Source organism: Echinops telfairi, unplaced genomic scaffold, assembly GCF_000313985.2.
Source record: "Echinops telfairi isolate 266 unplaced genomic scaffold, ASM31398v2 ScPeMD7_70;HRSCAF=299, whole genome shotgun sequence".
Taxonomy (NCBI): Eukaryota; Metazoa; Chordata; class Mammalia; order Afrosoricida; family Tenrecidae; genus Echinops; species Echinops telfairi.
This window is the reverse complement of record NW_022103968.1, coordinates 19,457,352-19,477,036: the sequence shown is the minus strand read 5'-3', so window position 1 is coordinate 19,477,036 and position 19,685 is coordinate 19,457,352. Positions and strand designations below refer to the sequence as shown.

General features: G+C 40.7%; 1 protein-coding gene across 3 annotated transcripts in view; it reads left to right on the top strand.

Moving 5' to 3' along the window:
• Nucleotides 1-19,685, top strand: part of ADD3 (adducin 3) — a 139,022-nt gene that overhangs the window by 107,123 nt on the left and 12,214 nt on the right. For all 3 annotated transcript variants that reach the window (XM_045291178.1, XM_004700935.2, XM_004700936.2), the window contains exons 3-10: nucleotides 7,843-7,981; nucleotides 12,009-12,160; nucleotides 13,064-13,144; nucleotides 14,000-14,149; nucleotides 14,766-14,909; nucleotides 15,022-15,120; nucleotides 16,732-16,914; nucleotides 17,435-17,692. In XM_045291178.1, the coding sequence (XP_045147113.1) occupies nucleotides 7,843-7,981; nucleotides 12,009-12,160; nucleotides 13,064-13,144; nucleotides 14,000-14,149; nucleotides 14,766-14,909; nucleotides 15,022-15,120; nucleotides 16,732-16,914; nucleotides 17,435-17,692 (1,206 nt within the window). The remainder of the gene's footprint in view (nucleotides 1-7,842; nucleotides 7,982-12,008; nucleotides 12,161-13,063; nucleotides 13,145-13,999; nucleotides 14,150-14,765; nucleotides 14,910-15,021; nucleotides 15,121-16,731; nucleotides 16,915-17,434; nucleotides 17,693-19,685) is intronic.

Genomic DNA, 19,685 nt, shown 5'->3' with positions numbered 1-19,685 from the left:
TATACCCAGGCTGGGGTTGTGAGAGGAAACCAGCCTCTAACAACCAAGGGGTTCGTAGCACAATTGTAAGGTTATATAAACAGTATCGTGAAGTCATAGTCGATAGGAGAGAGAGTAAGATAAAGGAGTCAGACACATTTCATGGTAGCATGCTCACCTCAACCCCTCTTGGTGGTTCACGTGGAGGTGGGAGAAGAAGAGGGAAGAGAGAGTATCTTTACTATTTTGGGATGTTTATAGGTAGCCATAAGACATGCGTATTCAGTAGTTACATACGTCACAAGGTGGGTGGTAACCACAGTAATGAAATAATGGGAAAGGGCAGGTATGTAGACTTTCATTTCCCTGTTCCCCTTGCAAGAGCAATTATCTTCTGCCAGACAGAGAGCAAAGAAGGCTAAAGTGTAGACTTGTGTGTAGGTAATATTTTTTTCTACATCTTTGTGTAGTGTATTTGAAATCCTGCTCATTAAATGCTTATGACCGTTCGTTTCCTAGAGCTGCTATAATAGTACCAACACAAATGCCCGGTTTAAAGGATAGGCATTTACCGTATATACTCGAGTATATGCCAACCCAAATTTCAGGCAAGCCACCTAAATTTACCACAAAAGCTGCATTAAAAATGTGCAGGGAAACTCAGCTTATACTCGAGTATGTACGGTACTTTCTCAGAGTTCAAGAAGCTCAAGCTGTGAAGGTTCTTCTGGGCCTCTCTATTTCTGGTAAAGGCCGGCAGCCTCTCTTTCCTGCTGCTTGTAGATGGTCTCACTGGGAGTCTCCCTCTGTGTGTTTGTCTCACTGTGTCTATAAGTCCCCTTAGAAGACACCACTCAAAAAGGATTAATATTGCCGGTAGTCTTTCTTAAACCCCCCCCCCCTACCTACACACACAAACTTTTTTTTTTGTCTCTGATATATTTCCCAATATACAAAGCACAGAAGGGGCGGATGCATAGAGATACTAATTGATGTAATGGCTCTTTGAGGATATGGAGTGGGGGAGTTTGAAACGAACTGAGGAGCAAATGGTGAATAGGGGAGAGGGAAGGATGCGCTGGAACTGGTTGTGGTGATGTATACGCAACTCTTTTTAAATACAGTTGAGCAATGGAAATGTATACTATGTGAATTTTATCTCAATAAAACTATTGGGGGGAAAAAAGGTTAGTGGGTTTAGTACTCATCCTATTCCTGTATGGCCTCATTAACATATATAAAGCAAACCCATCTCCAAGCCAGTTCCTCTTTTCCTATGCTATGCGCCATACCACTTCAACATAACTGTTTGGGTGAGACAATGCAATCCATGTTGTTGTTAGGTGCTGTCGAGTCGGTTCCGTCTCCTAGCATCCCTGTGTGCCACAGAACACAACACTGCCTGGTCTTGTGCCGTCCTCTCAGTGGTCTTGTGCTTGAGCCCATCGACCAAGCCACTTTGTCAGTTCATCTTGTCGAAGGCCATTGTCTTTTTCTCTGCCCCACATAAAAGTGTATAAATACTTCTTTCTGCCATATTGTATAACCCAACAACAACAAAAACCCACTGATTATTGGCTTTTGACTCACAACAAGCGCCCCTATTGGGTGGAGTGAAGCTGTTCTAGGAACTTTTTCGAGACTGTCTTGTCTGTCTTTCTAGAAGCAGATGCTTCATCTTTCTCCCCTGGAGTAGCTCATGTGTTCTAGAGCCTGTCCTTCCATTAGCATTCTAATGCTTAACCCTTTGCAGCCCCAGGGCTGCTGCTAACTTAGGACAGGAATTTTCACAGTTCTTTTAATACAACACAAACTACACAAATGGAAATTATACATGGTGGTTCATATTAGTTATCCTTTACTAACTAGCAAATAACAAATAATAAAGTCACTCCCAAATTTAGCAACTAAAGGAACCATATGTTAACTTGCCATTTCTGTGCATGAGGAATTCAGAAGCAGTTTAGCTGTGTAATGCTGGCTCAAGGTCTCTCATGAAGTTATAGCCCAGACATCACGCAGTGCTGCTGTCACTGGAAGGTCTGATTGATATGAGAGTATCTACCGTTGGTCCTTGCCACATGGACCTCTCCTCAAGACTGCTGAAGTGTCCTACCCTGTAACAAATATTCTAGAAGGGGAATTAAAGAGGTGCCTGCAGTGTCTTCTATGATCTGATCTCAGAAACCACTTACACTAAGTCACTCAGTAAGTTCTACACAATCTTGAAAGGAAGAATGATGTACCCTGTGGTTTTATTTTAAAATCAACACAGTCCACACCCTGGCCACAATTTCTTCGCCTGCCTTCCACATATGATATATCCTAACCCTTCCCTAACACCCACCCTACCAAGGTCAAAATCCATTACAGCATTCATTTGGGGTCTAGAATCACATTTTCTAAATCTTATCCAAAGACAGTTGATGTTCCTGGAATATATTTAGTGGAATAGTAGTTTAGTGGATTATGTACTGGGCTGCTAATCTCAAGGTCAGCAGTTCAAAACCATCAGTCCTCTTCAGGAGAAAGATGAGGTTTTCTTCTCTCGTAAAAAGTTACAGTCTCAGAAACCCATAGGGACAGTTCTACCCTGCCCTACTGGGTCTCTATAAGTCAGAATTAACTTGATGGCAATGAATCTGGTTTGGATGTACCAAATTCCTATTGGGTATATTATTTAATCCAAGTCTAGAAAATATTTATATTTTACATATGAATAATCTGAAACATAAAGAGGCTAAAATAGCTTGCCAGTGTTTTCACAGCTGTTAAATGGTAAGGCTGGAATTTAAACTAAAAATCTCATCTTTAACCCCTAGCTCATTCATTTAAAACATTCATAAATCCCACCCATATATCCCTTCTTATTTCCTTTACCTTCAGTTTCTGTCACTCAATTTAGTTATCCACCCCAACTTGAGTCTCAGTCATGAAACATTTTGGCATCTGTCAATTTGGATACCAAAAGCAGTTCCAAATTGCCTTGAGCTGAGAAAATAGAAGAAGAGCAAGCTATTTGAAATCTTTGATTCTGAAAATGCCCTGAAAAGGGAAGCTCATATTTTCCTCCTCTTATTAATTAGTTTCAGAAGAGCTCATACATCGGTCAAGCTGAATGGACCATCCCAAAGAATGATCACCATATTGTTGGATATATGAGAGTGAAAAAATAATTTTCATTGATGGGAAAAATAATTATTTGACTTGAGGTCTTGCCTTTGAGTAGTTTTGTGGTCTTTTCTTTTCTTTTCTTTTCTTTTACGTTTTATGGTCTTCAACAAGTTTTTCAACCTTTCTTATTCAGCTTTCCTACCCAACCCAGCAGAAATTTCTCATCAACTTCAAAAATAGCTGTGAACCTCTTAAGCAAATAGTTGGATTTTAATCTGTGGGAAACAAAGAATGGAAAGAGAGTGTATACAGATGAATCCTTTATTCTCATATATTAAGAAGCCTGGCAGGTTTCTGGGGTGGAGGGAGGCCTTTACTCTTTCTGAGTTGGACATGAGTCCCGATCATGTCTTCATAATTAATATTGTTCCCTGCTATATCTTCCCATAATAGTGCTACCGTAAGGTTACTTCTTACAAGCACATGGCTGATTGCCATCTAGCCGCTAGCTTTAACTATAGGAGCAGAGGTGTGCTATTGCTCTCTAGGCTCAGAAGACAGCCTCTTTTCTTCCCCCAACCCCCCTGCCAGGAACTGGTATTAGGTTACTCCTCCAATGTACTTAGGGACCTTTAGGGTTAGGGTACAACCCACTTTCTTATGTATGTGGTTACCTGTAATGAGGAGGGCTTGCATGCCTCTAGAGTGTATATAAGCCTTGGTAGGAAATGTATTCTCTCTCTCTGCATAGACCTGGCTCCTGAAGTCATTGTGGTCCCAGAGGTGAGCCCTTGCACGCCTTATCTTGTCTGATGTCTCTTTGATTTACCCCTCAGTTACACATTTGCCCTTTGGATCCATTCAATTGTCAGGGCTGGTACCCTACATTAATCTCTTATAAAATGAAGTTATTTTTAAATGATGTTACTGACCTATAATTTACCTATCATATAATTCAATAGTTCAGTAATATTAAATTGGTTTATAATCTTAAATGTGTTGCAAATCAGTATGTTGAGTAGGTTGCCTTAATTGATGTTGGGCATTAGAGAGTTGAGATCAAATTTAGCCCCCTCTATCAAATGCATAGAATTTAAACCTGTGCATTTTTTATCATTATTTTAACTTTATTCCTGGCTCTATCTAGCCTCCTCATGCTTATTTTCTCTTTGGTTATATTTTGTTTTAGTCTATTTTTATATTATTTTAGTCTGTGAAAGCTGCCTTAAATTCTTCCTATAACAACATTGGATAAACACAGCCAATAAAATTAATAATGCCTACTTCCCAGAGCTAGTATAATATACATGAGTGATGCCCATAGTAGGCATCACTGGTGTGTGTGTGTGTGTCTGGCTGAATCAAAGAGTACTGATTATTGTTGCTTTAAGGAAAATCTAAAGAGGATTGAGTTTTGAAGGAAAAGTGAGGTTTCAGAAGATTGGCCCATTCCTACATGTTCAGAAACTTTTTGTAGTTAATATAAAGGTAAATGGAGGAAAGAACCAGGAGGCAAAGAACATTTATAAAGACCTAAATACCAGGCATGTACATATGTAAATATATATGTAGTGAGAGGGGAATAGAACTATGTGCTCATATCTATATGGTAAAAATTAAGGTTGCAGATGGGCATTGGGCCTCAACTCAAGTACTCCCTTAACACAAGAACACTTTGTTTCAACAATCCTGCATTCTGTGATGCTCACCTTCCCTACACGATAGCTGAAGAGAAAGCGGGTGCATAAACAGATGTGGTGAAGAAAGCTAATCGTTCCGGCTATCAAAAGACATAGCATCTGGGGTCTTAAAGGCTTGAAGATAAACAAGTGGCCATCTAGCTCAGAAGCAATAAAGCCCACATGGAAGAAGCACACCAGTTTGTGTGATCATGAGGTGTCGATAGGATCAGGTATCAGGCATCTAAGACCCAGAATAAAACCATGTCCAAGGTGAATGGGGGAGGGGGGGGACATGGAGTAGAGACCCAATGCCCAGCTGTAGACAGTTGGACATCCCCTCACAGGGAAGAGATGAGCCATTCAGGGTGCAGTATAGCACCGACGAGACACGCAACTTTCCTCTAGCTCTTTGGTGCTTCCTTCACCCCACTATCATGACCTCAATCCTACCTTACAAATCATATTAGACCAGAGCATGCACACTGCTACAGATAAGAGCCTGCAACACAGGGAATCCAGGATAGATAAACCCCTCAGGGCCAACAAGGAGAGTAGAGATACCAGGAGGATTAGGGGAGGGTACGAGGAGAAAGGGGGAATCAATCACAAGGATCAATCTAGAACTCCCTCTCAGGGGGATGAGTAATGGAAAAGTGGGTGAGGGGCAAGAGAGGACGATATAAGATATGGAAAAATAATCTATAACTTATCAAGGGTTCGTGAGAGAGGGCGGGCAGGGGAGGGAGGGGGAAGAAATGGGGAGCGGATATCAGGCTCAAATGTGAAGAGAATGCTTTGAAAATGATGATGGCGGCATATGTGCAAATTTGCTTGACACATTGGAGTAATGTATGGATTTTGATAAGAGATGTAAGAGCCCCCAATAAAAGTATTTTTAAAATAAGTAAAATTAAATTTTTTTTAAATATATAAAGATAAATGAGAACATATTGGGGTTTTTTTTCAGCCTTAAGGATAGTAAAATATTTACGTTCTTCCTCTATTTGAAGGTGTCCTCCAACCCCATAGATATAAGGGCCAGTTTTGTGTTCACGGTCCTATTAGTATATTAGGAGATATTTCTAATAAATACAGCATGTCTTTGTAGATTTTTATACTTCATAGCATAGTTTTTCTGGTTTCAATCTTCTAGTTAAAGAAACTAGATATAGCTAACAGAAGTAGTTTTAGAATTTTTATAATAGTGCTAGTAATTTACATTTAATAAGCTTTTAATTTCTAAAAGAAAAGCCATGTTTACTTGGCATAAACTGCTTTATAAACTCAGCATTCAAATATGAGCACAAGTATTTTGTAAATTAATCACTTAAAACCCCATATTAGCAGAAGATCTAGAATCTACCTCTTGAAATTTTTGGTTTGCCCCAAATTGTCACAAGAACGTCAATGATTTTCACGGTCCCAGAGTATCCATCACTGGTTTCTGGATCCCAGAAGTGGTGTGTGTGTTTGCTTACCTGCACCTATGTGTGTACAAGACGAGGGTCGCACTAAAGCCTTTCTTGCCCACCACGGCATCTCCTTGCCATGCAGCATCACTGTTGCACACTGGCAGCCTATCATCCAACAGAAGCTAAGAGTTCAAAGTTGGCCCAGGTGCCTGCAGAGGCTATCATGGGGCACCAGGGAAGGAAGTTCTCCATCTGGTTAAATGTATCCCACTGTGCACTATGGTTGAGCCCCCAATATTACTGCTATTAGTGCTTAGCCCTCTCAGTTTATATCACAGGTGGCTCTCAACTATTCATATAAGAGTCGAAATTAGTACTACCATCTGCCACCTAATCACAGAACCACCCTACCCACCATGAGTTTCTATATCATTCTTTAAAAAGACAGAAAAAAGTCCCTGGACACTTCTAGTCTATTCAGCCATCTTCTAAACAAGGCTACCTCTTAGCAGGGACCCCAGGAAACCTTTTTCTCACCCTCCTGAGGAAGGCAACCATCAGCAACTCAAAAAGAGTCACATTGTGAGAAAGCTTCCCCCGTCACTTCTAAGGTGTTCAGAACGAATCTCTCTTGGAGTTTGGTGTTCGGTGTTTCCACTGTAATTTTATGTCTTTTCTCTCTTAAGTGGAAAAAATGGGAATTTGCTATCTGGCAGGGTATCCTGGTACACATGTGAGCAATCTCAAATGGAGAAGCAAGGTTTAGATGGTTTATGTTGTAAGAGCTGTGTGTTTAAATTAATGAAGTAGACATGAGCAAAAGAACAAAACAATGAATCTAATAAAAATAAGTGTTGGGTAGGATGGGAGAGGATTCAGATAATGAATCATAGTAGCAACTCAAAGGTTACTGGAATAAAGATTTTCTCTTACGGCCCAGGATTTGTATTAATATAAACAATGTTTCCAAGTGAAACTTCCTTTCTCTTTCTGTCACACACACCCCCTCCCATGCCAAAAAGAGACAAGAAGATACACAACAGCACTCCAGAATAGGAACATCTGGAACCCACAGTTGGAGCAAAGTCACTTCTTTAACACAGGGTTGCAGGCAGAAAGTAATTCGTTCTCAATGTCCTACCAACTTGCTTTCAGAGTTTATGGTGCTAAAAAATTGCCATGGAAATCATAAATTGGAAACAATATCTTAAAATTATCTTAAGGGAGACTTACTGCAGGTTACAAATAAGAGTAACCCATTTAGAATGGTGCCCATACACATAGGGACTGTGCCCTAACTTCACTGATAAAGCTGCTGGGCAAACGAAGTTCCTTTTGGCATCAGTGGGTACTTGATGCTCTTAATTAATAATACCGGTTGCCTTACCGAGGCTGGTTTAATATAAATGTTAAATATTTCACTTTCTTTGAGATTAAGAGTGCCTATATTTTTCCTTCCCTGAAAGAAACCTGCTTGCTTTTTATTGTTTTGTTTTGATATGATTTTTTTGTTTATTTATTTATTTTTTTAAAGTGTGACTGAAAGCTACTCAGAAGAGGGATAAGGGAAAGCGTAAGCGTGTCAGAGCAAATAAGATTTCTGCTGTTCTACTCCAAGTGCATGCATGTGCTCAGAGGTTATGTTTGTGTTACAGGCCTTTCGGGAAGACCTGGAATGCCTTATTCAAGAACAGATGAAGAAAGGCCACAACCCAACTGGATTACTGGCATTACAACAGATTGCAGATTACATCATGGCCAACTCCTTCTCAGGCTTGACTTCATCTTCCCTCAGTATGGCAGTTTTGGAGAGTTTGAACAATCATAATTTCATGTTTCTTTGCAACACTGAATCTTTGTAGGAACATGAAAAATAATGCAAACTCAATGCCACGGAGCCAATTTGGACTCATAGTGCCCCTATGGACAGAAAAGAACAACTCTTTTGGGTTTCTGAAACTGTCAGTCTTTACTAAAAACTGAAGTAGAAAGCCTCATCTTTCTCCTGTAGAGCAGCTGTTGGTTTCAAACTGATGACCATGTGCAGTTAGCAGCCCAGTGCATAACCTAATATGCCACAGGGACTCCTAGCAACATATTTTGATCAAACGCAGGCCTTAAGTTTATTACATCTAATCCTTAGAGTTAACCACATTAGAATATCTATTTTCAAGTCAGCTAGGCATTTACTAGATTCTGAGGATCATAAAATATTATAAAACAGGCACAGCCCCCACCATAGCAACATGTTTTAATTGGGGTAATACACCATAAATAAACAAAAAATTAACACTACAAAATAACAAAACAAAACATGCCATTGAGTCGGTCCTGACTCATAGCAGCCCTATAGGACAGGGTAGAACTGCCCCCTCTGAGTTTCCAATACTGCTTACAGGTGTAGAAAGCCCCATCTCTCTCCAACAGAATAACTATAGAGCAAAAAATCACCAAGCAGTTTATAAGAAGTTATTTAATGGCCTTCTTGAAGCTCATGAAGAGGATGAATTGATTGCTGAATAGAGTGGACTGAGAAAAGTTCATGAAAGTGGCCTTAGCTAGCCTGGCTTTTAAAGTACTGGCTATTTACAACAATATAAGAGAGAAGTGAACACTGGAGGGATACCTAGAATCATAAGGCCTTACATTAACTAATTAAGTACTATGCATCTTAACTGAGTTGTGTACAAAAATCACTGCAACCAAAGGGCAGGTGCATGAATCAGGAATTCATGCCGCATGGGGCTTTCAGGACCACATCATGTCAGTTTCAAGGAATGAGGGCAATACCATTTCCTTCCTTTTCCACTCCTTTTCTTTTGACAAGTCCTTTGACAAAAGACTCTTTTGTCACATCAGTGAGAATCCTGTGGGGAAAACTTAGGGGAGAAGTTGGGGTGAGTGAAAAAGGCTTTCACCTCTGAACAGGGAGAAAACCGGAAGAGCTGTTAGTGATCATTTGAATATTTAAAAATCAAAGGGACTAAAATTAGATCAGTTGAGCAATCTGCCAAAGAGTCCCAATGTAAAGCATGAATGCTTGAACTAGAGTGCTGGCTGTGACGATGAAAAGGAAGAGACCAATGAGAAAGGCATATGATAAGGAAGACGGGACAAGACTCTGCGACAGGTTGACTGAACCAGAGGGACTGCAAAAGCAGATATTATACTTACATTAGATTGTGGGCTACAGTACAAACATTTTCAATTGCCAAGGGAACGCTGATTTTTTTTTTTAAGGTGGTAGGCCAAGTAAGTTTAGGATCCTACTATGTAGCACTTCAGAACCAGAGTTGGTCGTTTGAATTCTATTCTGTCTTTGAAAGTGACTTTAAAAGTGAGTTCTATTCTGTCATGGAAAGCCACTTTAAGCTGACGAGTGAACTGGGAGATTCATGTTACAATCAACAGAAATCAGATGCTAATGTAGTGTTAAAGAATTTAATGGCTTTTCAAATATTATAATTCAGTATTCATTTTAAGGAGCTTAGGGAAAAATGAATTCTTTTTCAACTTGATATATGATGCAAACATCAATAGTTTATAGATGTACTAGCAGGAGGATCTCTTAGTTTACCACTAGCAGATGGTTTTCTTTCTAGAGAACCTTGAGTTATTGAAATTTGTCCTATTAAAATTATTATGTCAATAAAGCAAAGGGCCTTAAGTTCTAAAGAGTGTAAAATTTGCAACAATAAAATTGTATTTCCTGTATACATTTTAATAAATATTATCTGAGATCCTAAAGAAAGAAAAAAAAATCAACAGAAATCACACAAGACCAGGGGTAACTCTGGTTTGGAAGAGGGGAGGGAGTGGGGGTGATTCCAGTTTAGCCATGCTCCGTTTGAGTTGCCAAGATGTTGCATCAGTTTGAAATTAGAAAGCTTCAGAGAGAGTCTTGGCAGGTAGACACAGACGTATTGGTTAAAGCTGTGGAAATTGGTCAAAGGAAAAGAAAAAGTCCGAAGATAAAAATTCAAAGATAGGGAGAGGAAGTCAAGTCAGGAAAGACAGCAATCATAAGAGAATGTGTTTGTGCAAGTTCTAGATACAAAGGGGGCTAGGGACATGATAAGTGAGGTTGGGCTGGCTGCCTAGAATGGACAAGGCATGGCAGCCAGACAGCCCTGCCCTAGTATGCAGAAGTCAGGGAGTAGAAGTCACCCAGTTTGGCTGGAATATTTGTGTTGTGTTGTCCTTTGAAATGTGGGAGTTACTGCTGAATGGGTAAGAAGGGTCAGAGGAGCTAGCTTAATAACTGACTGAAATTTGGTCAGAAATTATTCTAGTGCATGTGAACCACATATTGTTGAAACTTTCTGAGTTTTTTTATTTGCAACATTTCAAAATTTGAAGATCTCACATTCAAATGTTGATTTAGTGCTTCTCTGAAAGAATTCTAATAGCACTGGACTCAATCTTCTTACATGATAACAACTAGTTGGAACTGAGTTGTGATGCCCCTTTAGCCTGGTTACCCATAGGCAGCACTTGGGCTGGGTTATGCATTTACATTGCCTTCCTGGTCCCTATAAGCATTTATGTTTGGTGCTCCCGCAGAACTTTGAGATTAAAGTAGTGCTGCAAAAGGAAACTTAATCTGGTAGTTTAATGCAGAATGGATTTCAAATAGAGGGTCCACAGACAAGCAAAAGAATGAGAAGATTTATTCCAGGATTTCACATGTGAAGCAGGGTTTGGAAATTGAGTATGGACATTGAAGGCCCCTTGTGAAGAAAATGCATGCTAGTCCCATGCCAGCCTGGGGTCAGTATGAGTCTGAGCCAGTACAGGAACCCGGTTTGTTTGGGATTTTGTGGTGATGGTGGTTTTTGTCTTGGTGGGGGTGGTGGTGGTGCTGAAACCCCATGCTAAATTACGTATGGTGGCCCAAAAAAGGTTGAGATAAAGGTTACTTAGCGTTTGAGTTTGCCAGAATTGTACTACCATCAGTATAAGTAAAACCATTTTAGACTCTTCATTTTTATATTACTGTTATTGGCCATGAGAACAAACAAGCTGTAGATTGGGAAGGAGGGCCTGGTGAAGGATGAAGCTCATGTCACAGAACTCACAGCTGCAGCCTTGAAGAGAGTATTTTGTTTTAATGACGTAAGCAGAGAAAAGAGCAGAGTGGATGACTGAGCTTTGGGGAAGAACCACACTTTGGAGAAGGGCAGCAAAGAGAATGTGTCCATGCAGAAACAGCAAGTGGAAAGGGAACAAACGATCCAAGATAATATCACATGACCCTGGAGAGGAATCCTCGGAAAGGGGCAGGACTGACGGAGCTGGCTTCCAAGGGGCCCCAGAAAAGGATGGCTAAGCCAGGCAACGGCGGCGTCACTGGAGACTTTCAAGACTAGTTTTTGTTGCACAATGAGGGCAGAAGCCAGAATATTGTTAGGATTCATTCTTTTCTAAATGCTTTTTAGCAGTGGACTAAATGTTAAAAATGTATTAGAAAAAGTTGTGGTTTATTCCAGAGATCTCTTCATCATAAAATTAGCAATTTGCCATAGTACTTAATAATATTCTTTCACCTTTCGGATCATGTAACCCTGTTTTTCCCCAAAAAGTATGTCACTCCTTAACAAGTACTAGATGGATAACCACCTTTACCAAGGTAGAAAAGATAGCTGATAACCATTTTTTACTCTCAGGGGGGCATGCTAATTAAATATTTCGTGACCTGGTAAATTTCAGATTATTATGAAACACTCCTCAACTCAGGTTGCTTCCGGTAGGATGTGTGGACTAATTTCCAGGGAAGGAGTTGACTCAACTTGACCCCTTGTCCACTATTTTCCTCTTTCAGGTCTTGGCATGGTTACACCTATCAATGATCTTCCTGGCGCAGATGCCTCCTCATATGTGAAGGGGGAAAAGCTGAGCCGTTGTAAGCTTGCCAGTCTCTACAGGCTGGCAGACTTGTTTGGATGGGCACACTTGGCAAACACATACATCTCAGTGAGTCCCTGCGCCTTCACTTTCTTCTTTAAAAATTCCGAGTAGAAGACAGCTGTACTCTTCTTCCCTTGTTGCAGGAAATTGTTTTCAGACTTCCTTCTCTGGACCTAGAATGCTGACTCATGTCCATGAGTCATAATTAAGCCTTCTCTCCAAGGGAGAGGCGCTCATTATCCCAACTTTCTTCTCTCTTTGCCATCCGTGTTCCTGTCATTCAGACCCATTGTAGGACCTATCCAGATCCTAGTGGCAACTTTTTTCCTCTCCCTATTTATTTATGTCTGAGCTTCAATAGCATTGGGAAAAAATGGAGGCAAGAAAAATAGAAGGGGTCCAGGAATGTTTCCTCCTTGGTTTTTGTTTTTTTCAATACAGTTTTCCCATTTATTTTCATTTTGCCACGTTCGGAAGCAGCACAGTATCTGAGGTAAAAATATTAGAATATCATGTGGGGAAATGGCATGACTACATGGGGCCGTCCACCACCAGCCCATCTTCCTAGTTGTCCCTCCTCCTATATTCACCTTCATTCTGATCCTCAGAAGAGGCAGTTCTCTACCCTTTGCCCATTTCCCCTTCATTTCCATATAGTAAATCAAAGTTACAGTCATTTCTATATTGGGTTCAATAGAATTGGCATGAATGTTCCTCGTGAGTATAGCTGACCTTAAGCTGTGCTAGAAATCCAAAATAATACATTGGGTAAAGCCAGTGAATGAGAGAAACCATTGTCGGGATGCGTGAGCATCAAGGGGAAAAAAATCTCAAAAACTGTATGTTGTACGCTTCTTTAATTTTTGTTTACTTTCATTTCTTTCCAAATCTCTTAGAATTGTTTATTGTAAATGTATTTCTGGTTGTGTTTACTCTGTAAAATAATTTCCTTTTGTTTTTCCCTTCCAGGTAAGAATAAGTAAAGAGCAAGATCATATTATAATAATCCCCAGAGGCCTGTCTTTTTCTGAAGCCACAGCCTCCAGCTTGGTATGATTTTCACTCCGACGTTACCAAGTTCAGAAATGCTTGCTTTTCACATAGGACAGAAAGGGAAAAGATAATGGATTTGAAAAAGCATCACGTAATATAGTTTGTGTGTGGTTCATGCGAGGCCCTGGTGGTGCTTGGCTACTGATCAAAAGGCTGGTGATTCAAACCCATGCAGAGGTGCCTCAGATGAAAAGACCTGGCAATCTACTTCCAAAGTGTTTCAGCCATTAACATTCCTAGGACACCTGGGTCTACTCTGAATCACATGGGGTGGCCAAGAGTCAAAATCGACTTGATGGCAACTGGGTGGGAGAGGGGCGGTGGTGTTATGTATGTGTGTGTTTGGTGTTTCATAAATAAATGTAAACAACATGTAGTTGGTGTGAGTGTAGGATCTGGCCAAGCATTTTATCTTTTCCACGCTCCTGCTCCTAGACTCTGTGCCCATGCTTAGGACATCGGGAGCTGCATTGGTCCTGGGTACTGAGATATTACCAAATGGAAACTTTCTAGCCACTTTTGTGCTCACTAGACTTGTCCTGGACTGTCGGTGAAGAGCTAAGCATACGTCGTTTCTTGTGTCTGGTGCCTCTTACTAGTACTAAATTTGGTTGCCAGTTCTCTAGATTGGTAAATACAGTTTTACCAGAATACCACTACCCTTTCATTTATATCTTGCTTATGGCCGCTCTTGGGTCACAGTGGCAAGGTTAAGTAGTCATCACAGAGGTTCTCAAAGTCTGGTTACAGTCTCTTACCAAAAACTTTCCCAGGTCCTATGTTTCACCTGAGGAGTACGGGCAAACGTTGACACATGTGTACCAACGGAATATGTCTTTCTGATTTCTCCAGGTTAAAGTCAATATAATAGGAGAAGTGGTTGACCAGGGAAGTACTAATTTGAAAATTGACCATACAGGATTCAGTCCTCATGCTGCCATCTATTCCACACGGCCTGATGTGAAGTGCGTGATACATATCCATACCCTGGAAACAGCAGCTGTAAGTCCGCGAGGACCCAAACCAAAGAAGGCTCTGGAAATGCATTACTTTGCAGGGCTTCCCTGACACTCTGTGTTCCTATCTGCATTCTACCAGGCCCTGCCATTCAAGCTCACCTCTGAATTGTAAATCCTCCACAGATTCAGAAAGCAAAAGAGCCTACCACCATTCTGGGAGACAGCTAGTGGCACTTCGATTTTTTTTTTTAACTAAAGAATTTAATAACGACCACTGAATCCTTCTTTCATAACACTTAACACAGCATTTAAATTGGATTGTATCCTATAAGTCCTTTCATTTTTTTCTTTCCCCTGAAACCAGAGTAGGAAGAGGTACTGAAGTGATGAACACAATGAATAGACCAATGCTTCTTGGGATGACTGAAAAATTAGTATGGGAGGAGCCCCAGTAGCCTAGTGGGTTATGCATTGGGCTGTCAACCACAAGGTCAGCAGTTTGAAACCACCTGCTGCTCCATGGGGAAAAAAATCCTGTAAGGAATTACAGTCTCAGAAACCACAGGGTCACTACGAATCAGAATTGACTTGATGGCAGTGAGTTATGAAAGTGTACGTAATGACTAAATGTGTCATTCTGAACTGGGCCACTCAAATAGGTATCATCCATGAAGTGCGGGATCCTCCCGATTTCTCAAGAGTCCTTAATCCTGGGAGATGTCTCCTATTATGACTACCAAGGGTCTCTTGATGATCAGGAGGAGAGAATTCAACTGCAGAAAGTTCTGGGACCAAGCTGTAAGGTATGTAGTAGTTTCTATCTCAGGAGCTATATTTGTGGCTGCTGCTATTGATAAGAAAACAGTGTGAACTATGACAGTTATTTAAAGTGATCGCTTTGGCATTCTATTTTAGGTGCTTGTACTCCGAAATCATGGTGTGGTAGCACTGGGAGAAAGCGTGGAGGAGGCTTTTTATTATATTTTCATTGTGCAGCTAGCCTGTGAGATTCAGGTGGGGAAAAAATTACTTCTTTTTTCGTTTACATTGCTTTTGGGTTTTGCTTGTTTAGTGGGTTGTTTTGGTTTTTTTCTTCCTGGTTTTTAAACTCCTATCCATGGCATATTTTTCTTTGTTTCTTGAGGATCACTCTTTGTTTCTTAAGAGAAGTTCTGCTCTACTAAAATAAAATCCAACAAAAGTATCTCTTGAATTTAAAAAAAAAGAGAAAGAAATGCACAGGTAGACACAAACTCCTAAGTACCTTTTAAACATCATTTTCTCCACAATCCTTTCTAAGTAGTGAAAAAGTATTGCTACCAGGGCTCCAGTTCATGTACACATGAATGTATTCCAAACAAAACATATTTAAACATGCCTCTGTGATCAGTGGCTGACTGGCAACAGGTTCTCTCAGTAATACACTTGACTCAGTATTATTAGGGTACCTTCAGAAAAAAGAATACTTAAACAAAAAGAAAAAAGGTGTTGCATGAAGATTAGCTGATTCAAAGATCTTGTCTTCCAATTGGGTGTTTGAACAAGATTGAAGCTAATGGAATGAATCTAAACCAGGGAAGAGACTTGGATTTACTGTTATGAATCAGAGAGCAAGATCTGATCAAAACAGGGCCTTCCAGTGGGACCTGATGGGCCCATTAAAAGGCAAAGCGGTCAGCTTAGAAGAGTAGGGGGACTCCAACTGGGTAATCTTGAGAGGTTTTCTTAAAGGACACAGGACAATCATACAGGGGCTTCTTATGAAGAAATTTTAAGGAAATTGAAAACTGTCTTGCTGAGCAAAAGGCCAGGAAAGTTGCTCCAAGAAGTTTCTTGCCACTTCCTCGTTCCTTGAGGTATCAAAGGCCGTCCCGTGAGAAGTTCATTGGGAAACCGTACCCCATCCAGCCTCCAACCCTGCCCCTGTCCCTGCCTCTTCATTCAGACTTCCCCTGTTCCCAAAACTCAAAGAACATTTCCAAGGAACATACTTTAAGCCCCTGGAGGATGCCAGCACTGCCATTTTGACATGGTAAAAACCAGCATGCAGAGTCCAGGGTTCGTGGGATGGAAACACCACCTGCAGAAACATATACACCTAGATGGGAGCTATGTAGAGAAGTGTTGCTTCACATTTTGATATATTTGTTTATTACAGGCTTCTATGATTTTTGTGGTAATACTTACTTGCTTAACCCCCGTACAATTGCACATCTTTATAGTGGTGATGCTAATAAGCTGCAAAAAGAGACCCAACAAAGGCATCCCAGCCATCAAAGAGCAGATGTAGTCACTTTTGTAAAAACTATAACGTTGTCAGACATTTCGTGAATTTAATGCAATTTCCAACAATTCCACGCTCTCCATAGGCAGAGAGTTCATTTGCTTAACATACTTTTTTAAGAATGGCTGGAAATCTGTTTCCATTGAGGAGGATCAGAGGCCCATCCCTCCACTGGATGGGAAAGATACTTCTTCTCATGAAAGTGTAGCCTTTTCTTTCTCTTAGCTGCTGAATAAGTGTTACGGATATTTGCTGGGTTGAAAGTGTGCCTCCTTGAAAGTAAAATTCTCATTGCAGCCTTGACAGTCCTGCACTTCTATACATTTTGTCATTTGTTACAGGTCCGAGCATTAGCGGGGGCAGGGGGAGTAGACAATCTACTCTTACTGGATCTGCAAAAGTATAAAGCGTTCACTCACACCATAGCAGCATCTGGAGGAGGAGGGGTGAATATGAGTTCCCATCAAAAGTGGAAAGTCGGCGAAATCGAGTTTGAAGGGCTGATGAGGACTTTGGACAATTTGGTAGGTGAAAAGTCAAACGTAAACGTGGACTTTGGTTTTTGTGTGGGCACATGTTCTTTATTATTCCCAGAGCAGAATTTGACGCAGGAAGGTGCTTCAGTACTATTTAACCAAGTTTTGTGAATCAAAAGTGGGATGTGCACATGCCCTCTTTTCCCTCTTCCATCAAGATTCGTGAAGTCGGATGCCTTTAGACCCCAAAACAAAGACTAGAATGAGCACTGAGCTTTGGGTCCCAGGAAGCCAGTTTATAGATAGGAAAAAAGTTCTGGTCAGCAGCCTTGAAATTACGCTTATCGATGGCTGTGTCAGCTGGAACTCGTTTTCACCAGATCTTGACGTTTGCTTCATTTCCACACCGGTGTGACGTGGAGGTTGTATGGATGTTGAAAGGGGTTTTTCCCTGTATTTGTGTTTGTTTTTTAAACAAGGAAGTTTTTTGAATCATTTGTTGAAGAATTCAAATTCAAGCACTGCCTTGGTACAGGTTGGATGCAATTGTGTTTTTCCCCTTTCTTAGGGCTATAGAACAGGCTACACCTATAGGCATCCTCTCATTCGAGAAAAGCCAAGGCACAAGAGTGATGTGGAAATCCCAGCAACTGTCACCGCCTTTTCCTTTGAGGACGACGCAGTGCCACTCTCTCCTCTCAAGTACATGGCCCAGAGACAACAGCGTGAAAAGACACGATGGCTGAACTCACCAAATACTTACATGAAAGTGAATGTGCCTGAGGAGTCTCGGAATGGGGAAACCAGTCCCAGGACCAAAATCACAGTAGGTCACTATTTTATGTTGCTTTGTTTTACTAAATATTTTGTTTAGTTACCAATGAATTGATTGTTCTCTGTCAAAAATATTTAAAATATCTTAAGTTTGTACTGGGCTGTACATGAACTATTTCCTCTCACCCCCCCCCCTTTATATGAAAAAACCAAGACACACTTACCAGTTCCCTTCCCATTTCTCATTGTGAAAGTCAGGATTTGAATGTAGGAGTCTGACTCTGGATTCCAGTTCTTACCCATTACATCTCCATGCTATGAGTGGATTCTAACTCAAGAGTGAGCTGGTAAGACAAAGTGCAACTGCTCCACGGGGTTTCTAAGGCTGTAAATCTTTGAAGAAGCAAACTGCCACGTTTATCTCCTGATGGCGTTTAAAGCCAAGCACTTAAACACTGCTGGGTAGTTTATTTTGTGCTCCTTATGAGAACCATATAGTTCTTATTGTTGTTAGCGGCCATAGTGCTCCTTTGTGCAATTAAGTGAAACACTGCATGATTCTGCACCATCTCCACAATCATTGTTATGTTTGAGCCCATTGTTGCAGCCACTGTGTACAAGTCATCGTGTTGAGGATCCTCCTCTTTTTCACTAACTCTCTACTTTACCAAGGAGGAACACTGGTAGCATAATAAATTACAAGTTGGTCTGCTAACCACAAAGTCAGCAGTTCGCACCCATCCACCAGCCACGCCACAGGAACCGTAGGAAGTGGTATGCTGCCATAAAGATTCACAGCCTTGGAAACCCATGGGGCAGGTCTGTTCAGTCCTGTACAGCCACAGTGTTGACTTGGATGCAGAAAGTGTTTGGGGTTCTACTTCAAGCATGCTGTCCTTCTCCGGGGCCTGAGCCCTCCTGATAGCATAGCCAAAGTACATGAGATGAAGCCCTGCCATCCTCATTCTTCTCTCTCTCTTTCTCTCTCTCTCTCTCTCTCTCTCTCTCTCTCTCTCTCTCTCTCTTTCTTTCTTTTTTTGCCATCCTCGTTTCTAAGGAGCATTTCAAATGAACTTTGAAACAGGTTTGTATATTTTTCTGGCAGACCATGGTATATTCTTTAGCCTTGACCAACACCATAATTCAAATTGCACGATTCTCCTTAGGTCTTCCTTTTTCATTGTCCAGACTTTGCATGTTTATGAAGTGATTGAAAATACCATGACTGGGTCAGGCACACCTGATCTTTCTTTTTAACACTCTAATGAGGCCTTTTGCAGCTTATTCACCCGGTGCAATAGGTCGTTTGATTTCTTAATGCTTGCTTTCCAGTGGGGTTGACTGTGGATCCAAGTAAAATGAAATCCTTGACAACTTCAGTATTTTCCCCATTTGTCGTGATATTGCTTATAATCTGAGAAGCTGGACTGTATGCAGATGAGCACTGCATCAGGGTGGTAGGAAGACTCCTTAACAACTTGTGATATGCGGGTGACACAACCTTGCTTACTGAAAGTGAAGAGGACTTGAAGCATTTAACAATGAACATCAAAGGTGACAGCCTTCAGTGGGGATTACACTGTATAAAGAAAGCAAAACTCCTCACAACGAGACCAATTGGAACTATAAAAGTTACCAAACCCAATAATGCCATATTTGCATGAATTGCTGCACATGGCTACTACCCTCAGGCAAAATCTTGTAGGTGGAGAAATGGATTATCTCATCTTTTTCAGCATTTTACCTCAGGTTTGCTTTACTTTGGTTTTGGAGTGCTTTTCACCAAGTATCTTTCAGGTACTAAAAACTTAATCCTGTCCTCTAAATCATTAATAATAGATATGGGAATAAATGCATAAGCCTCAAAATGTTTCTTTTCTTTAATGTTTCTTTTCTAGTCTGTACAATTTCTTATTTCCCAAAGAACATCATTTTTTAAATCATTTTATTAGGGGCTCATATAACTCTTATCACAATCCATACATACATCAACTGTGTAAAGCACATTTGTACATTCATTGCCCTCATCATTCTCAAAACATTTG